Source organism: Protopterus annectens, chromosome 2.part2, assembly GCF_019279795.1.
Source record: "Protopterus annectens isolate FY-2018-M chromosome 2.part2, PAN1.0, whole genome shotgun sequence".
NCBI lineage: Eukaryota > Metazoa > Chordata > Ceratodontiformes > Protopteridae > Protopterus > Protopterus annectens.
The window spans coordinates 1,121,098,172-1,121,119,732 of record NC_056730.1 but is presented as its reverse complement, the minus strand read 5'-3'; the positions used below and the strand labels follow the sequence as shown (position 1 = coordinate 1,121,119,732).

The following is a 21,561-nucleotide window of genomic DNA, read 5'->3' as shown; positions in this document are numbered from 1 at the left end:
CTGCGCAGCGTCAGCGCTCAACTCTTCAGGCAAGGTTTCTGCCGGGAGCACAGACTCCTTAGCAGATGTATATCTTCAAAAATATTGATGACATCATGGGGATCAGACAGACATAGATCTGATCACTTCACTTAAACCACCAGCTGCCAAAGTTTTTGTTTTTGAAAAGTTTTATCACACAGCTTTGGAAGCTCAGTGCTTTTTCTTTCAGTTGGAAAAATCTTCTTCATGTGTTTCCACCTCCTTCTCTTCTTCCTTCTTTATTTCTAAAAGATCACAAGAGACAACAAAAGGATGATTTTTTTAGCTATTGGCCTTGGGCCTGCTACTGGTTGGTACCCATTATTGAGAGTCTGGAAGGGAAGCTCCATGGCCTTTCCTGTGATTTGACACCACTGTTGTCTGAGAGGACAGGTCATCTCATCATGTCAAGCTTCACTTCTCACTCTCTAACAGCCTGGCATATTCTGTTTGAAGACAGCAGGCAGCAGGTCTCAGCCTCCTCAACAAGTTTTATTATGTGATTATGGAAGCCAGAGACCTAAAACAAGGAAAGTGTACGAAAAAAAATGGAAGATTTTTTGTTTTGGAGTGCAGCAACAATTTGAGATTACTGGAGCCAAATTTAGGTGTGGCTCTTCAATATCTTACTGAGTTACTGGACAAAGGTTGTCTTTCTCTTCCATTAAGATTCATGCTGCAGCAATTTCAGCAAATACTTGTGGGAGAAGCATTTTTTTTTTGGCTATTACTTCTGCAAGAAGGGTTTCTTGAGTTGCAGGCCCTTATGGCAGTAGAGCCTTTTTGATTTTCCATAAGGATAGGGGTGGTTGTGGCTTTTAAAACCAAACCAAACTTTTTATTTGCCTACTCTCTATTCAGAAAAAATAAGGGGAAAAAGATTTTTTAACATTTAGATGTACATTATTAGTTTATTTATTTATTTTAATTTTAAATTTTTTTCAGGCAGTCTCAGCAGTGTTGTTTTTTTTTTTTTTTGTCTTCAGGGCAGAGTTGTGGATTTTGAGTTTCTTTTGCAGTTGATTTTGTTTTTCATTTTTGTTTTTCCATTCATTTTATCATTGCCATCATGGCAAGGAGGCCTCCTCTGGATTAGGCCTCATTCCACTAGGGCTACTGCACTTCTAAGGCATTTTCTAGGGGGGTGGAGAGCAGCTTTGGAGGTTCAGTGCATACTTCAGCTACTTTACCACCTACCTCTTCTTCTACTCCCTATACTTCTAAATCTTTCTATTTTTTTTTTGCCAGCTTTTGTACATGGCTCCTGCAGCCATTTTGCAAGCTTCCTCCTCCCTGCCCTCTGCTCCTGCTTGCTTCCTCAATCTTGGTTGCAATTAGGAGGGCAGCAAACTGTAGAGTTGTGGAAGTACAACATTTTACACCTACCATGAGGATCCACATTGCTGCAGTCCAATTGCCCTCCCTCCCTCCCCTCCTCCTCCCTTGGTGGGTTTGTGGTGGTGTTATTATACTATATATATTATTATATATATATATTATATTATATTTTTTTTTGTTTTTTTTTTTTTTTTTTTTTTTTTTTTTTCTTTTAGTCTCTCTTCTGAGAAAAGAGAAGAAAAGACTGAGGATATGGCGTCGGTCATGCGCATTAGTACCCTGGCGTTCTGCCGTCAGTCTCTTTGACCGACGCCACGCCATATATATACTTTGGTATTCCGACTGGACAGACGGGACTAAATGGTGGTTAGGACTGCAGCAATGTGGATCCTCGAACATCTACATTTATGGTAGGTACAAAACTGTACTATATGATGTTCACAGGCTCTGCCTTGTGAAGGAAGGTGGTGATAAAGTGAATTTGTGGAGATCTAAATCTCTTTATTTACCTAATCATCCCAGATTGACACATACTGGATACCCTGACCTAGAATGACACCAGCTACTTGGCCAGTTATGTTATCTTTGTATCCAGGCATTATTCTTGGTGAAGGCAAGATACTACTCAACACCAATGTCTTCCCTACCTATATCACTTGCATAAGTTCCATTATGTCTGTCTGTATGTCCCTCTGGGTGGGCACCTCAGAGGTCTTTCACTCCTGTAAGGCCGTCACTAGATCTTAGTCATATTTTGTCTGGCTTAAGGGACCTTAGGACCCTTGTAACTTTGGAGATCTTGGCACCAGACAAGAAGCTTACAATCATCCTGTTCTTGTCTAGTCTGGTGAGTGTGGAGTCTGTATACCTAGCTGTAGATTCATTTGTGACTAAGATATTTTCTTGTGTGAAAGCAGACTTAGTGGGCCTTATGGGCTTAGGCCCGCTTTCATGATGAGTCTGGGGTGAGTTTTCTGGATTTGTAGTTTTTGTAAGTAGAGAAAGAGGGAGTGTTGCCTTGTGTGCTGGAGACTGATACTGAGAGACAATTTTGAAGTAGTTTGGTGAAGAACTTGTGTGTGTGGTCACCACTCATTCTTTGAGATATATGTGCTGCTGTGGCAGGATTCTGAAATATAGTATTGCCTTTTGATCCACAGTTACTTCAGATACTGAAAGCATTATGGCATTATGGTCTAGGTACAACTTGTAGCAATTGTACTGACCGGAGGGGCATACCTCTCATCGGGGAAACAAAAATCTGGACAAAGGCCCATGAAAAGTAGGTACAACTGTCCAAAAACTGTGACACTGATTAACATAAAATTTGCATACATAATTGTATAACTCCACTCACTCCAATGGAATTGTGGGATGCCAACATGAAGCTTGAAGACACTAAACAATAATAAATAATGGCAGACATTTGAATTTCAGACTTCATATCCCTCAGAAAGTACAAAATAATGCAAAACCTGTTATTCTAGCAACTATCTGAATTTACAAGAGCAATATTTTGATACTGTCTTTCTCTATTTTTGGGCTTCTGTCCCACCATTATTTTTGGCTTTGTCCAGATTTGTTGGTCTGTGAGATTAAGAGGTATGTTAGCAAGTAATATCCCAATGAAGCACAAATGTCAGAGCCGAGCAAGCAGCTTGAACTGACAGGGAAATAGTTGCTTTTTTCCTAACCTATACATTCCGCCACAACTTGTTAGTCAAGAGTTAGAGTGCCCTCCCCCAGTGCATCTGTCTCCCAGTTACAAACTGCCCAGAGCCATGTATGCATGGAGCGGGTCTGTTCAAGAATTCAGGCACTGAAACTGTATCATAAGTGAACAGTATTCGTAACATTAAACTTAAGTCTTGACAAACCATAAAGTCTGTAGTCACTCTTACCAAACTGCAGACTTCTTGTTCTGTCACTCTATTCAGTTGGGGTGGAGGTTCGTCATAGTACCCAGCCAGCACTTCTTCTGCGGTGAATACAAAACTCATACTGAGAATGCTTCATTAATAATATCATTACATATATATATATATATAGAGAGAGAGAGAGAGAGAGCTACTTACAACACAGGAGTTGACTTGAGAATCTGAGATTGACGCTGTCCTTTTCCCCTTCCTGATAACAGGAGAGATTCAGACCTCCAAGAGTGAATTAAAAAAGTGCACAAAATTGGTAATCATACAAGGGCAGAAATGCATGTTAAATTATTTTATTTAAAACTCTTATTACTATAATACTACAAGCATTCCCAGACCCAGTGCATAGCTTTCAACCCGTAGCAGCAACAATAATACTTGAATGCTTAAAAAAAATACGCAAAGGAAATATATCTGTTGTGCTTTCGGTCTAAACTGTTTCCACGTGACAACAACTGTGTTACATTTTTATCTTAGACTGAATGGCAACCACAGCTGTTAAAGCATGGATTGTAATAACTGTACTACATAAACTGTGTAATGTTTAAACTGGCACCCAAAATTACATAATATTTCGGCTGACATCTAGTTAAAAATCAAAGAAAACACCAATTCACAATGATTTGGTTTAAGATTTCAAACTGAAGGTTGAGGAACATGTGATATTTAGTTCAAATTATATTTAGTTTTATGTGGTTTACATATCCCAGTCTTGCACTCCATTTCCCATCATCCCTCCCGGATGATACATTATTAAATGAGTCTTAAGTTATCAAAATCAGTGACTCCAACAAAGTTATCATAATCAGTGACTCCAACTATATCGTCATCATCTTTGTCCTCCTCCTATTTTAAAGGCACTCAGCTCATGCTTTCCCTTTTTCTAACTTCAAGAGGGTTTTATTAATTGACAGTCTGAGGAGGAGGAGCTGACTGAGACTGAAGAAGAACATGTTACCTAACCTGATCCTGTGCAACCACGGTGCATGTTCACCTTCACTTTCCTTCACTGCTGTTTAGTTTACCAGTGATTATCAGTAAACCAAAGCAACCCAACAGACAGAAAGACAAATTAAAACGTTTACATTATATCGGATTATAAAGAAGAATCTGCATGTAACATAGGCTTCAATGTTTGGGATTTACACATTTGGATGTCTTTCCTGCAATTTAGTTTGTGCCATGTTAAGCAACTTCCAAAGCCCAACTCGTTTCACTTCTCTCTTTGCCATATTTGGAAATAATACGGCAGCTTAGCTTGAGCCATTTGGTTGCTATAGCAGCATATCGCAGTCGATGTATCGCTGATTGCAAGCCTAGTGTTTGAGAAGTAAACCACACTTCACTTGAGTAGAAGAGCTACTACCAGTACTTTTTTTCATCTATAGTCAGATTTGAATTCACGTGCTGTGAAATTATGAAAATAATATTGCAAAGTAGTCTTACTCGTTCTGTTACATCAGTGCTGACTGGCGACTCGCTAAATATTAAGGCACCCCAGCAAAATACATGTTAAAATGAAGCAGAGTCTGCAACGAGGAAACGTATTCTGAATATCTGAAATGAATCCATCCAACTGTTTAAATTATGCACAACTGTTTAACAAAGTTAAGACTCATCTTTATTGACTTTTGTAGTATACTGAATTTTTATGGTGATAATCCAGAAATTAAGCACAAAAATCAGCAGAAAACCTGTATGTAAAAGGATGCCATTTTGTAGTGCATGGAGTGCCCTCTAAAACGCATCTTTCTTTCTCCATCTCCCTCCCAGTCCAGCCCCAGTCTTCGATTCCAACAAGCAGTCACTTAAAACTGTAAATAAAAAAAAAAATTGGGAATTGAAGGGGCTACTCAGAAATTCATGGCACCCTATTATTTTGCCGGCAAAACCAGTACTGGTAAATACCAAGGAATTCGGTACAGTTGATAGGTATGCAGAGGGGTAATGTGACAATGCCACTGATGTCGTTCTATTCTGATGTTGCAGTATTCATAACTGTAGGGAGTAGCTGCCTGGAGCGCTACCATCCGGCCAGTATACCAAAGTCTTTATCTTGGAGGGGTACGTGTGATGTCAGCTATGGGGGCCATAAACCGACGTTAGGTATAAAGGTGACATCTGCACATACCCTCCTCAGAACTTTTCTGCCACAGTGATCATCGAATGCCCGTTCACCAGTTCTACCTTACTTCGTGTTTTATCAGATGACTACAGTTTCGAGTATCGAGACCCGACGACCGTTTGGACCATTCAGATAAGTGCCCACTGAAGTTTTTTCTTACTTGTTTTGCTTGCTGTTTTAGACTTACATGTCAGCTAGAAAAGGGAAATGTGCTTGTGGGTGACAGAATCTCACAAGAACATGCACAATAAGTGTGTTTTCTGTCTAGGCGAGGCCCACGACTATACATCCTGTTCTATCTGTAAGTCATTCATCCCCAAAATAGTTCACAACCAACTAAGGCTTTAAATCTTTACCTCAAGAATCAGGGACTAAGATGTTTGACGTTGGGCATGGAGGGAGGAGTAGGCCCATCCGACAAGCCACCTCGGAAGAAGGCGAAGAAACTTAGGCCGGAATCCCAGGCTGCACCTCAGGCATCTGAACCAGCTCTAGAGGTGATAGCAGGCCCGGAGTCCGTTCAGACGACAGTCTCCCAAGCAGGCCCGGGAACCACAATGGAAGCCGGGGTGTGGGATACCGAAGGTACCTCCACTGAGGTATTTCAGCCATCAGAGTCTGATGGCGGAGGGGAACCATGGCTCACCTTCTCGGAAGCCCTTGCTCCTCCTTGTCTTGCTAGGCCGCCATCTGGTTCTCCTTTGTCTACCACAACCATGAAAAGGAAACAGAAGTCCAAACATGTTGAACCCCCTCAGATGTCAGGCTGGGAATCCTTTTCCCCAAGCTTCTTTAAGGCCTTTCAGGCCTTACAATCCCAACAATTCCCACCTACTCTTACTCCTCAACCAACCCATATATCTGAGGAGGAATATTCATCCTCTGAGGAATCCTTCTCTTATGAGACTCAAATTAAATCCCCCAAGGAGTTCATTACTCCAGATGAAGAGGACTCTGTTTCTCCAGACTCCCCAGGGGAATAATTTAATTTTGGGGACACTATCTCCCTCATGAGGGAACACTTCAAGTGGCAGGCCTCTGAGGTCTCAGATTCTAAGAAAAAATACTTAGACCTTCTGCAAATGGAGCAGCTCACTCCCTCAGCTGTGCCCCCTTTACTACCTGCATTTCAAGATACATTCTTAGCTGCTTCACAGTCTCCTGACTCCCAACCTCCAGCAGCTAAATGACCAGACAGATTTTATAGGGTCCCCCAGGACACCCAGTTTCTTTACAATAACCTTCCTGCTGACCCAGCTGTTATAGCTGTTTCTCCAGACAAGACCTCCAGACAACTTCCTTCCTCTGCTCTTTACCCAGCTGATAAAGACTGTAAATTTATGGACAGGACAGGTAAAAAGGTCTACACATCTTCCACTCTGGCCATTAGGGCCCTGAACTACCAAACCCACATGGCAAGGTTTGTACTTCATACCATTTCTAAGGCCTCCAGCCTTCATTCTGAGGTCCAGGACTCCCCCACCAGAGTACAATTAGACTCTCTCCTCTCCACAGCATCACAAGTGACCAGGCACTCTAGTAAGTGCAGCTATGATGCTGTGGAAGCTGTTTCCAAAGTTTCTGGTTCTGTATCAGTGCTGCGTCAATTACTTTTGGGTACGGCTACAACCCCTCCCCATGGATGTTCAGACCAAACTTCTGGATGCTCCGTTAGACAATAAGGCACTTTTTGGACAAGCCTCTGTTGAGCTCCTCAAATCCCTCCAAGAGAAGGGAAAAGAGTTGCAAAATCTAAAACACCTTTTGGTGTCCCCCATTCCTAGATATCATAGAAACTACCCTCAAAAACCATCCTTTGTACGAAGGGAATCCTTTCCCTCAACACAACAATCCAAGGGACGTAGGCAACAGAGAAAGACTTCTACCCCAAGACTGTCCTCAAGATCTTCTGCCACTCCCTTTCAGAGACAACCTGACCATCTCAGGCCCCCTCCACTGTGACTCACCCATCCTGCATCCAGAAACTCACCTATCCCTCCACCTCACTCTCTCCCCTCCTGGCAGAAACTTACAAAAGAACGATGGGTCCTGTCCATCATCTAGAGAGGATATTACATGACTTGGTGGATGCTCCCACCCTTTCAGGGCATTCCACAACCACCTAAAAAACAGATTCATCTATTCCCACCCATTATTCAACAACTCCTAAAACAAGGCACCATAGAACCAATTCCTGCCCCACAAAAGAACTCAGGGTTCTACTCCAGAATGTTCCTGGTCCCCAGGAAAGAGGCTCCCTGGAGACCTATCCTGGATCTTTCCTTTCTCAATCTTTTCCTTCTCGTACCTAGCTTCAAAATGATAACCTTACCTGTTCTCCTGGCTCTAATCCCCCCCCAAGCCTTCATGTTGGCTCTAAATCTCAAGGATGCCTGTCTACACATCATTCATCCGGATTACAGGAAATTCCTTAGATTTTCTATAGGCTCCTGCCATTTTTAGGTCTCTGCTTTGCCCTTTGGTTTGTCCACAGCCCCCCGAGTGTTCACCAAGTGCTTCATTGCTCATTGCAGGACACAGGGTATACAAATATATCTTTACCTAGACGACCTCCTCATCCTGCACCAAGACCACCAACTCCTACTCCTCCATTGCAGCAGGTGTCACACACCCTCTCCCTTCTGGGATTTACTATAAATGTAGAAAAATCTCACCTGACTCCTTCTCAGGACATGATTTTTCTGGGATGCAGACTATGCACGGACTGCATGAAAGCCTTCATACCAGACCAGAGGATTCAGGAACTCGGTCTGTACTTCAACCATATCCTTTCCCAAACCTTTCTGACAGCTCGGGATTTTCTGAAACCATTAGGCCTCATGGCATCCCTTATACACATGTTGCCTTTGGCAAGACTACACATGCGCAAAATTCAATGGGTACTTAAAAATCTATGGAACCAACATTCCCAACCCTTGGATGTGCCCCTCCCACTCCTCCCTTGCTTAAAGTGGGAGATCCAATAGTGGATATTTGCAATACAGACCAACCCAGGGCTCCACCTTCAGACCCTAGCTCCACTTCAGTGCCTTTACACCGGTGCTTCAGACCTAGGATGGGGGGGCAGTGTTGCAGACAAATCAACAACACCTGTTAGTACAAGGCAAATGATCCACTCTAAGAGTAAAAGACCACATCAACATCAAGGAAATGAGAGCCTTGCTGTTAGCCCTACTAACATTCCAACCCTCTATCCTGCCAGGAACCTTAAAGGTAATCACAGACAACATGACAGTTCTGTGGTACATAAACAAACAAGGAGGGACCAGGTCATACCCTCTATGCAGACTGGCCATTCAGAATTGGAATCTAGCAGACGCCCTCAGAATACACCTGTTGGCTATGTATATCCCCCTCTCTACAGAATGCGATGGCAGACACACTCAGCAGAACCTCAGCCCCCTCTCACGAATGGATGCTACAGAGGGAGGTTTTCCTAGACCTGATACACAGGTGGGGTATTCCACAAGCAGACCTCTTTGCCTCCCCAGACAACAGGCAGATGCCCAACTTCTGCACAAGTAACCCACACCCACAAGCGTGGAAAGTGGATACCTTCTCCTTTTCATGGGGAGGATGTTCCTGTATGCCTTCCCCCCTTTCACTCTGATCCAGAAAGTCCTCCTGAAAATTCAGAGGGACAAACCAAAAATCCTACTGGTGACCCTCTTTTGGCCAAGACAGCATTGGTTTCCCCTCCTTTTTTCTCTAGCCAAGGGCAATCGCCACAGGTTACCCCACCGGATAGACCTGCTCACACAGAACAAGGGGTCTCTGCTACACCCGCAGGTGAACAATTTAAAACTGACCTTATGAGTGATAGAATCCTGATCCCTTACAGACACCTTTACTCAGAGGATGTACTTAATGTTCTGCAGGAGGCGAGAAAACCCAGCACTAGGAGAAACAATGTGGCTAAATGGCTCAGATTCTCCAATTGGTGTCATAGGAACAAACAGGACCCCCTCACTACCTCCATCCCTAAGGTCCTGTCCTACTTGTGTGAGCTACTCTAAACAGGACTGACATATTCCTCAATCAAAGTCCACTTGTCTGCCATCTCTGCCCATTTCACCTCCCCTGGCATCCAGACTGGAAGTCAAACTCTTTTTAAGAGGAGTCCTCCACATCAAACCCCCACGGAAACCCATCCCTCCTTAGTGGGATCTAAACTTTGCATTAGAAATGCTAACACTGTCTCCTTTTGAACCAGCACATTCTGCTTCTCTGAAACTTTGTACATTCAAAACAGTTTTGCTAGTTGCCCTCACATCTGCCAGGAGGGTTTCAGAGATCCAAGCCTTGATGGCCACATCCCCCTACCTAGTTTTTCACAGGGACAGTGTGGTACTCAAGACCAACCCCTCCTTCATGCCCAAGGTAATTAGTGAACTGTCGTTGAATCAAACCATTAACCTACCGGTCTTCTACCCCCATCCTCAAAATGCTTCAGAAAGGACCCTTCACTCTCTGGATGTGCACAAACAGCTAAGATATTACCTGAACAAAACCAAAGACATCAGGAAATCAGAACAGTTATTTGTTTCCTTCCATCCCAGAGCACTAGGGAAAGCTGTATCTAAGCAAACCATTGTCTCATGGATCTCCAAGTCCATCTCATTTTGCTTCTCCCACCATGGGAAAACCTTACACGGCAGTATCAAACCACATTCCACCAGAGCAGCTGCCTCTTCTTCTGCCTTTTTCAAAGGAATTGATTCCCCTTCTATTTTAGAGGCAGACACTTGGACCTCAGTGCACACCTTCACCAAATACTACAAGCTGGACATGGCATCCCATGCTAGAGCCGGTTTTTCCAGAACTATCCTACAGGGTCTCCTGGAGCACAGAAACTCTTCCTCCTCCCAGGATCATACTTAAAGCTCTGGTACTCTCCCTACTGTTATGAATACTGCAACATCAGAATAGAAGGATATAGAATAGTTGTGTAAGACTTTGCCATAAACATAGATGTCCTTCTCTTCTATGTTGCAGTATTCAGTCCTACCCTCCTACTCCCTGTTTCTTGCTTCTGCTATAGCAGGTATTTTATGAACACCTGTGGCTATCTTCTTCCCCCAAGTCTCTGCCTATGTAATCTTATTACTGCCCTGGCTGTAGCAGGCATGTAAGTCTAAGGGTCTCAGTTAGGACCCTCCTGAAAAACGTCAGGGGCACTAGTATATGCAGCAGAAACTATTCTGAGGAGGGTATGTGCAGATGTCACCTTTATACCTAACGCCGGTTTATGGCCCTCGTAGCCGACATCACAAGTGCCCTCCATGGCAAAGACTGTGGTATACTGGCCGGACGGTGGGGCTGCAGGCAGCTACTCCCTACTGTTATGAATACTGCAACATAGAAGAGAAGGACATCTATGGTTATGGTAAGGTCTTGCATAACTATTCTTTTTCGATGCCCTGCTGCTACTTGCCTAAAGGTTCGCAGTCTGTCTCTTTTGTTTTTCTTCCCGTTACCCATTGTTCAAAGTTTGCATATAAATTGTAGCTAGAGGCTGACTCATATTCTTACCATTTGCTGCTGCAGTTCACTATGTTTTATTCTGATTTGTGGACTGAAATGCACTAAATTTATAGTAAAACTACATGAAACATTACAGTAACTACTAGTAAAGATTTAAATAATTCTCGTTTAGCAGTTTTGTACTGCATATATGTTTCTCATTTTGGTTTTAGGGGACATTGCTTAAAACTTATTATTCTGTTAGGAGCAGTACCTTCCCTTATTTTTGGCTAGGGGGCATGTCTTGTTTTACCACTAACAGAGGATAATTGACAGAGGTATTTGGGGAATCCTTACATTTGCCCGAATGCCACTTTGGCAGGAACAGTGGTTCTGTTCCTGGTATTGCGGACACTTGCAGTTGCTCTGACACCTACCACAACAGTGGAAATTGCCTTTCTGTGACTTACTTATGAGATCTCCTAAAGTGTAACATGGTCGAGATTCATTTCTTAGCCTTTACTTTTTTCTTCCATATAGTTTTGTATTATAAACATGTTATTGACCCATGTGATGGACACTGATAGAAAGACTAATTTTCATAGAGAAGTTCTTTCTACCCACCACACCTAACAAAGGTCAGTGAGAAATGATTTTAGTAAGATGCAGCTTCTGCCTATGAGAAGTAGATGTAGATGAAAAGGCAAGATTTCTAAGCTCCCTGCCATGTGCTTCTTAAGGGTTTGCTAATACGCATTGAGATTTTAAGCACCTCTTCAGCAGGTTTTGGTCTTATGATGACAGACATCAAGCAGCATTTCTAAGGTAAGACCAGTGCACCTCATGATAACGGCTGTTTTGACTGTACATCACAATTGTTTAGATATCTGAAGACAAGGAGATGTAGAAGTAACATAACTGTATTCATAAAAGAGAATGTACTGGATAGATTCCTGCTGGCAAGTGTTTCACTGAATGGAGAGCTGTGGCTGCACTAATAATGGGCTGGCCTGGGTTTAAAAAGGAGAGCAAGACCCCTTATGTCATATGCATGGACATTTTAGAATGCAAGAATATCTGTTTATTTCTCACTGGTAATCCAGATGGAGGTTTATTCCATCCTTCACTGAGCAGTTTTGTAACTGCACGTATGGCTGCGTTCCTCAGATTGTTAACATTGTGTGCCATAGAAACACACTTAGTAGTTGCCATATAAGGACCACTTGTTCTACGTATAGAAATAGCTTAATTACTTTATCCTCTACACTGGTATTGTTTGTCCACAAATCCTTTTGTTGGTTAAATCATTTTAGGCTTTGTTTTGTTTTACTTCGCTTTACTGTAATTATAAAAGGTTTAACAGTCCCATCTTACTAGTCTTGATTACAATTTCCTCTATTTTGCAGTGATTCTTTTTCAAATGCCTTGCATGCTTTCTTCCAAATGCTGTAACACTGTCATGTCTCTCCTGTACTACCTATGTTAAAGTACATTTTTGAATAAAATCCTTTTATCTTAACTTTCTGTGCTTCGTATTAAAAAAGAATGTTGTGGTTGTGTTTTTTCTTTGTTTTATTGACTTGATTTCCACTAACATTTATAACCACCATGATGGCATACTTAATCCCTCTCAGCTGTTCTTCCTTCTCTTCTAGTTTATTGCCTAATGTTTCTTCAGGTATTCTTTCATTTTACTGAAGCCCACCACTCTTATTTTTATTGTAGTTGTGTTTGTTGTGATCCACATCATTTGGTGGTCAGTTCAGGGGACGACACACTGGCACAGTAGATATTGCTGTCTCCCCCTTCAGCAGTGTGCCTGTCATGTTTTCTGACATTCGGAGTGGTCTTTTATTTTTCTTTGTTTTCTTTGAGAAGCATGGTCTGCAGACAACCATTTATGAGTTGAAATGCTTTACTCTGCCTCTAATGTGCCACACAGTACCTTCCTCCCTCAGTATATACATTACTTTTGCTGATGTCACCCTTTCCCTTAATTAGAAAACCATTTAACTGCACGTTTACCATTTCTCTCTGTCCTATAATGCTGCTGTACTGATATATCAGTCATTGCTTCCTTTGTGCCATACCCTTATGAATGCAGCACCACCCAGGCAGTATTCTTCTTTTGGTAAAAGCAGTACAAGTTGCTCGTGTTAAGTATTCTGTTTTCTTTTACCTCTGTCTCTCGTTCTTTCATTCTATTTAAGGATTTGAGTGTTTTTATTGGTGGTATCAGTTTATCTAATTTTATATCTACTTTGTGAGCCATTTGATTTTAGGGGAGCACTGAAATTCTGTTGCTTACTAGAATTCCTACCTTTTGAATGATATAAATGCTTGTTAATGAAACATTTAAATAGTTTACTTTGGGGAACCACAAATTCATTTAAAACAAGGCTGTGTGGATGAAAATCTTTGTAGCACATTCTGAAGTTTTAAAGAGAGGACTAGAGCAATTGCCATGGATGGAGCATCTAGTGTTGGTTTCTTTGAATTAGCCATATTCTATGATGAGATGTCTTATAATGGAGTACAGTTTCTTGACAATCTTTATTTAAATGTGGTGAGTTAGCAGAACTGTTTTATTTTGATGCTAGTCAGGCACTGAATTGCTAGAAATTAAGGAGTTTTCATATGTTGGAAGAAATTACTATGCTTTTTTTTAATTTGTTAGGAAACTTAAGAAATGGAGATTTTCTGTCATTCATTATTTCTAAAGCTGCTTGTGGAATAGAGTAGAATGTTCCATTTTTTAAAATTTGAGCCAGTGAGACGTGTAATCTTCTGTTTTGTTGCAATGAGCAATTCGTAATGCATTTGAATAATTTAACTGGCTTACTCTTTCATGTTTTCTAATTTGAAGAATGGTTTCTAAGACATCCCTTTGATTTCTTCCAGGGCTACTGGAACAGCAGTGAAGCTGAAAATCACCATGCTGAAGACTCTAATGTGCCACTCCTGAGGAGATCTGAGGTAATCCAGATTGAAGGTTTCTAGCTCACTGTTGCATACATAGCCATAAAAGTAGGCATATTGCCTTTTGGGAGATGACCCACTGAATAGTGCTGTCTTAGTAACTTCATAAGGCAGTGGTTGGGAGTGTCTGTATGACACTGTAAAATAAAGCACTTGCAGGTTTAAAGACCACAAAGCTGTCTTGAACGCCGACTAATACACACATTCTGATTACAAATTGTGTTGCAGAACGGGCAATTTCTTTTGTGTAACTTATTTAGTGATCGTATCTTGGCAACTCAGAATAATGATGTTGTATTTTAATTAATTGTAGTTATCAGAAATATCTATTCAGATTAACATGTTCCATGTTGGTTTATAGTAAATGTAAAATAAACAAATACCACTCTTGTGTTATTGTATTAGTCTATCTTGTAAGATTCTGAGTGGACTTGTTTTTAGATGATCGTGAGATATTGCTATGATTTCACAGTAGTTATTCTAAATATATAATTTAGGAGTACTTTCATGACACGTTGTCACCAACAAGATGTTTCTGTATCATTATAAAAATGTGCTTTAAATTCATTTTTAAAGGATATGCCTAATGTACTGTTAACAGGTAAGGAAAGTGTCATCTTTGTGCTGAAGTGTAACCAAGGCTTTCTTATTTCTTTTGGACTCAAGGCTTTTATTGAACAGTTGCTGAGCTCACATTCAACGTATTGGTCATTAGTCATACTGTTTTTGGTCGAGATATTCTTACAACTGTGTAATAAACGTGGTTATGGTCTTCATACAAGCTTGCATTTGTTATTTTTAAGGCAATTTTTCATTCATTTGCCAAAATGTTATAGGAAAAGGAAGCAGAAAAGGAACCAGAACAAATATAAGTATTTTAGTAAGAGATGGCGAAACTGAAATGAATAAACTTAAATTACATTCTGCAGAGCAGTTAAATAAAATTAACCTATCTGCAGCACTAGCCAACTGAGTTAATTTGATTCCTAGTACTTATTAAGTATGCAGAAAGTGAAATGAAGTTGAATACTAAAGTAAAATGAAAAAAAAATGTGGCTTCAAGCATATAATATGTCCAGCACTAAAGTTAAAAATATAATTACAGCACAGTGTAGTTTTGGCTGTAGTGTAAAAATGGACACAGGCTTAATCATGTACATGCTGAGCTTGGCCTCCCTTAAGGTGTAGGTCATGTAATCTGTCTTTAACACTCCTTTAGCTATCCTTCACATGATTTGAGTGATAAGCCCTGGACGTGGAAATAAGCTGTAGCAAATCCCATTCTGCTTCCTGCAGCCCCTTCTTTCAGGCTTCACCAACCTCCCAGGACCCCCCCCCCCCATGAAGGATGGAAGTTGAGTATCATGTGGTCTTTTTCCCTCCATTGTAAGCCAAGTTATACAAAAGGGTCCCTGTTGACGTTGGAAGGACTGTTGTGCAATTGTCTTTGTCGATATTGAAATTTGAGAGCATCTGGGGATATATATAAAAAGTCTGAACCTAGACTTTGGAATTCGGCCGACCGAGGACCCACCTGACGGCAGGAGAACCCATCTGTTATGACTGCAGCTGTATTGGCACTCGAACATCTACATTTATGGTAGGTACAAAACTGTACTTTGTAAATACTCATATTTTCAGGTACAGTCACATCAGATTTGATTTATTTTAGATAGCAAAGGTATGAGGCAGAACCCCCCCCCCCCCATTTTAGGAGGTACGGGGGGTGAAATCCCTCAGCAGAAAATATGTGCAAAGAGTGTCAGACTTTGCTTGTACTACAGTTGGGATGTTTATTTTTCATTTAAATAGAATGTACTGTTTTGAATTTTGAGCTACCAGTGGGTGAGCGTTCCAAGAACATGATTACTGTGACATAGCAAGTCACAACCCTGACCGCCATCTGGGATTGTCTGTAGGGCCAGTTATTTGAGTTTTCTCCAGGTTGTAGAACCTTCATTAAGGATCACTAGACTTGGCATATGGTCACAGATAATCATGCCTCAGCTTTTTATATCCTCTGCCAGAAAGTGTCCCACTCGGGTAACAGGCAGTCTCGACAAATCTCTTGGGAGAGGCTATCTCTCTCTCCTTCAGAATGAGGCCAACAGTTGTATTCCTTCCTCTTTCTGGCTCAGTAGTGGACAGAAGTCTTCTGTGTCATTGTGGCTTTCAGCGTATTGAAGAGGTGCTTCCATTAACAGATGATGGCCATCAGGAATGCTTTGCTGCCATAGGGTGCCAGGATGGTGCTATGAGACTTGAATGCCTTCTGACATGTCAAAATCTGGAGTCCGTAGAAGAAATTCTTTGATTTGTTCTTGACGGGGCCTTTCTGTACACCGTGGTATAATTTGGGCTTTCCTCTAGGTGGCTACTTCTTTCAGAACACAGTGCTACCATTTGGACTTTTCTCTAAAAAAGGGTTTAAATATTGGCACTTAGAAACCTTTTGGGATCTTCATACCAAGGTGGAGACCTGGATGGTTCACTTTCTGGTGGATAGCAGAGGAGTGTGAGCTCTGTGAAGGTTGTACAAGATGGCTATATATGTGAATCTGTGTCCCAAGTGTCTCTTACTCCAAAGTATGTGCAGTCTTATAGTTGGAGATGCAAGTGTTGGTGTAGTGTGTGGGACATTGCAGAGGGGTGTGGAAGGCTTTCTCTGTGTAAAAAAAAAAAGGTTTTATGGGCTTAGACATGAGAAGTGAGCAAATGACGGGTGTTTGTGTATGTGCTTTCTTGTGTTTGCAATAAGTAGATGTATGTAAACTAGTCTACAAGTTTTTTTTTTTTTTTTAACTAAGTGACTCTTGACTAATGTGTCATTGATAAGGCAAAACTTCTTTTTATTTTCCCCTAAGCAGGCCATTCATCTTTGTTGTTATATTCATTTATGCAGAAATCAGTCTCAAGAGATCAGTTCAGACCCTGGAATTGCACTGCCCATTCAGGTTTTACCTGAAGCAGGTACATGATTCATAGGTTGGTACTAGGCTATCAGCCCTATACAAGCCTAGCCATAGCAATTCCCTGGCTATTTTTTGGCTATTTATTTCCCACACTATTTACTTCCCTGGACCCCTGTTTGGAAATGTGGATGCAGACAGTAACTGTTACTATCACCTGAGTGATAAAACACTCTCCTTATTTCTGTTGTCTTGTATATTCTTGTTAATAGGCAGAAAGACACTAGTTAGTTTAAAATGAATGTTTCTTCAAGACAGATGATTCTTTGTAATTAGCAGTCCTTGCACTTTAATTTTCAATAATGTTGCTCATCATTCTCTACAAAAACAAACTTACAACTACAATGCATTTAACTTTTAACATGATTTTGTAAGAGTTATTTAAAGAGCATACACATTACATGTTCACAAAATTAAATACATATCTGCAACTATCTTATCAGCTCACAACCAGTGGTAATAAATGGAACATCTGGTCATGTGATGTCTTGAGTGATGGCAACAAGTATTGAAACATGTTGCACTGTTCTTGTTATAGTGTTATCAAGGTTTATTATGCTAGAGGACACCCCCTGAAATAAACAACGTATTATCAATGCACTCTTCCAGAGAGTGGTGAATTTAGATAATGGCTTCCCGGTCTTAAATGGGAATTTTTTGTGTACAGACCGTTCCTAATGTACTCCAGAGGAGACATCTGGCTAATGGCGTAAGGCCAAGTGATCAAGAATATTATGGGATGGAAGAAATACTGACCTCAAGAAGTGACCTCACTATGTTAGTGTTAAGGATCACTCTCAGGAACTCCTAAATGTGGTGTATGTGGTGGACATGCCTTTCTCTAAGGAAGCAGCTGGTAAGAATGTATCAGCTTCTGTAGATGAGGTCACTGTGATAAGACTGCAGAAGTGGATGAGATCCAGCCAGAAATGCTAAAGCAGATGCCATCCAATTAGCATAGAGGCAGTGGGTCCACCTGTAGTGCTGATAACCTGGGATCAATTTGCGACCTAGGAAGCTGTAGAACTGGTCGCAGGAGGAGGCTTGAGAGGCTGACACCAATCTCCCCTATGTTAAAGGGAGGGCATGGGTTTTTACAGCTTAATGCTGTTCTCTAGAAGAGGTTAGATAGAGCACTACTGTCATGCAATCTGTGTGTGTGTGTGTGTGTGTGTGTGTGTGTGTGTGTGTGTGTGTGTGTGTATATATATATATATATATATATATATATATATATATATATACAGATGGAGGGGTAGGTTTGAGCATGTCATGGTTGGGTACATTCATCAACATAAGTGTATGTCATTGCACACACTTCCTCTTGGAGAAGTTTAAGGCATACAAAACCTCCTTGCAATCAGGAGTGGTTGACACAGAATGCCTTGCTCTCTCCACCCTCCTTCCAGTGGATACTGCTAATGTCCTGGCTGCCCTGAAAGGTGGGAGGACCCTTCTGTCTGGGACAAATTCATCAATCTGGAGTGGTGTAAGGACGGAAAAGCAAAAATCCCTGCAGAAGTTCATTTTGTTCAAAGGGGCTAAAAAATTAAAAAAAAAAAAAAATCTGAAGCAACAAGGCACAAGTCTAGCTATTACGGTTAATGCACCTTTTGAGTGTTGTATGGAAGAATAGGATGGTACCTCTGGATTAACAGACTGGGGGTGCTGGTCCCCATTTATATAAAGAGGCTAGGAGGATATTCTCCAGTTTTTCAAGTATCACAGTCTTCAGCCTGCCTGGAAAAGTCTACATCAGGGTCCTGGAAAGAAGAATTTGTCCCATAGTCAAACCTTTAATTCAGGAAGAACAATGCAGATTTTGTTGGTCAACTCTTTTACTCTTTCACAAACATTTGAGAAGTCGTGGTTGTTTATCATTTCTATATGTATGTGTTTTGTGGACCTGAAGAAAGCATATGCAGGAGTATCACAGACTATATTGTGGGTGGTACAGCAGCACTATAAGGCTATAATGCTGCTTTTGCATACCGTTCATTCCCTGTATTTACATTGGGAAGGTTATGTCTACATTCCTGGTTTTAAGTCAAATACGTTGAAGGTGGATGCAGGACACCAACATGTGCCACATTTCCCCTCCTGTTCATGACTTTCAGGAAATCTGGCTGCAGATGAGGTGTGGACAGCATCCAGTTTAGGGATATAAGAGTTGCTTCTCTGTTGTCTGAAGGTGATGTTTTTTCAGCTCAAGTGGCTGTGATTGCTGGCATGCACTGGAGTGATCTGCTGCTGAGGGTGAAGCAGGTAGGATGGGAATCAACACTTGTAAATGTGAGGTCACTATTGTTCTCTCCTGCAAAAGAATGGGCGGCTCCCTTATGGTGAGGGGAAAGCAGCTAACACAAGAAGAAGAGTTTAAGTACCTGAGGGTCTGGTTCACGAGTGAGGATAGAAAGCTGTTGAGATTGACCAGAGGATGGGTGCGATGTGGAAGTACTGTAAATAGTGTACTGGATTGTACTGTCAATCTGTGTCCCCATTCTTACCTGTGATCATGAACATTGTTCATTGACTGAAAAGATGAGAGTACAGATTAAAAAACGTGGAAATGAGGTTCCTTCATGACATACTGAAGAGCTCAGAAATCTGGATGTATCCTGTTCTAGAGACACTTCACCTTAGCATTGAGATGGCTCAGTTAAGATGTCTTGGGTACTTTGTGAAGATGCTCCCTGGACACCTCTCTTGGGAGGGGTATACCAGACATAGTCCTCTGGTTGGAGTCATCAAGCAGACCCATCAGGATTTGAGGAGATTACATTTCTCATTTAGCCTGGGGAATGCCTTGACATCTTGCAGGAGAAACTGGATGTTTTTTCTTGGAATAAGGAAAACTTGTTAGCAGTGTCCTCACTAGGATAAGTGGTTTATCCTTTGTGCAATATACTATACCTTAGTTAAAGTATTGTAATGTGCAATACCCCATATCCTAGTGTTGGTGCTTATAAGCCTCCCCCTTTCATGTCACTACTATATGTGGTATCAAACTCATCTAATACATTGGCTATGGTCAACATTGTACCTATGGCAGGCATTGCTGTTATATATGTGGGGTAACATAAGTGAGTATAGTATCCGTTATATTTTATTATGTAACATATGTATTTGATTATGTCTGTGTTTATCTGTGTAGTTGTAACATAAGCAGTTTCCTGTGTGATCAATAAAATATTTCTGATTTCTGATTTAGAAAATGGATGAGTGGACAGAGGTACTTGCATAGCAATCATCCATGTTTGGGGGAAGAGGGTCTTTCCACCTTTTTATGATAGTTTATTCTACTACCAGAATGATCACACACAACAAACTGGCTTAGTGTTTAGACGAATGCCTTCTGTGTAAATATAACAGTAATATCAAGGGAACTGTCAGATTTAGTCTTTTCTCAGGACACAGTGCTTTAGCAGTAGCTGACGTTTTCACAGCATATTATAAAATTTCTATAAGATGGGTAGCTTTTAAATTACTCTAATGTTAATGTAGTAAAGTTTAAGGTGGACAAAGGGTTTAGTAGGAAGGTATATGGATTTTAATACTTTGGTTAGGTCAATAAAAACTGACTTTGTTGACTGCAGTTGAGTGAAAACTGTGATGTGCTTAGCTCTTCTTTCATGATTCCATCATAGTGGATAGTTGGGATGTCGTTATGGTATAATCAGTGGTTTGAGACTAAACGATAGTTGCTCTAAGTTTGTGTTTTTTAAGGATTATCATATAATCAGTGGTTTGGTCACACACTGCTTTCTCAAGAATTAAACTCTGTTTTTGGTAGATAAAGTATATCCTGTATCTGCAGTGCATCTTTACAGTGTTGCCCTTTTATTAGATGTAAAAAAAATGTGCATTTCTCCAGAACAAGCATTTTTTTTACTGATAACATGCAATGACTCAATAGGTCTGGCTTAAATCAGTCAAGTCATAGAGTCAAAAACAACAATGAACTGTCTTTAAGTCACTCAGGGTAGAACTACACTAGATGCATTCTCCATTTTGTACTTGAGCGGCCAAGGATAATTCTCTGAATGGTTTATCAAGGATTGTTGGAAGGGTTTGATATACTGCTCCTTAAACTTAGGGACATGCAGTTATAGTATTACTGCAGTCTGTCATTGTGCAGTGTACTGGGATTCCACAGAAGATGTAATGTATGTTTTGCTCAGGATGAGTAATGCAGCACAGATTCACACTATATCTTTACTTAGTTGGCACCACATCAGAGGTAAAAATCACATACATTTCTCCCAGGGGAGAGAAAAAAGATTTGTTTTCAGCTGAAACATGAAACAGCTCAGATGTCATATTCTGCAGCAGCCAAAGTTGCTGGGTAAAATTCATCACTGAGCTGCAGTTGAATCCTTCAGAGTAGAATTGCAGAGTTAACTGCATTTTCTGTCTGACTGTCTTTGAAATGTTGTTATGAGCTATTAAAACGTAAATTACATATTGTTTTTTATACACAGGTACTGATGCAAAGATTCATAGACTTTCCCTATCACAGTCTGACTTGCATTATACTCAATGTCCACTGGTGATGGTATACAACTGCTGCTAAAAATGAAGAATGCAACACTGGTCCAGAATATATCTCTACTGATTTGTCATTTTATAAGAAGTAAAAATCATATATGAATTTTTTCAGATGTTAAGTGTCAAAGCTCAAATGCCATGGTATGAAGCAACCAAAGGGTAGGTCAAA

General features: G+C 40.9%; 1 protein-coding gene across 8 annotated transcripts in view; it reads left to right on the top strand.

The window, feature by feature from the left end:
* APBA1 (amyloid beta precursor protein binding family A member 1) overlaps window positions 1–21,561 on the top strand; it is a 1,810,703-nt gene that overhangs the window by 1,295,870 nt on the left and 493,272 nt on the right. For all 8 annotated transcript variants that reach the window (XM_044064359.1, XM_044064355.1, XM_044064360.1 and 5 more), the window contains one exon: window positions 13,798–13,872. In XM_044064359.1, the coding sequence (XP_043920294.1) occupies window positions 13,798–13,872 (75 nt within the window). The remainder of the gene's footprint in view (window positions 1–13,797; window positions 13,873–21,561) is intronic.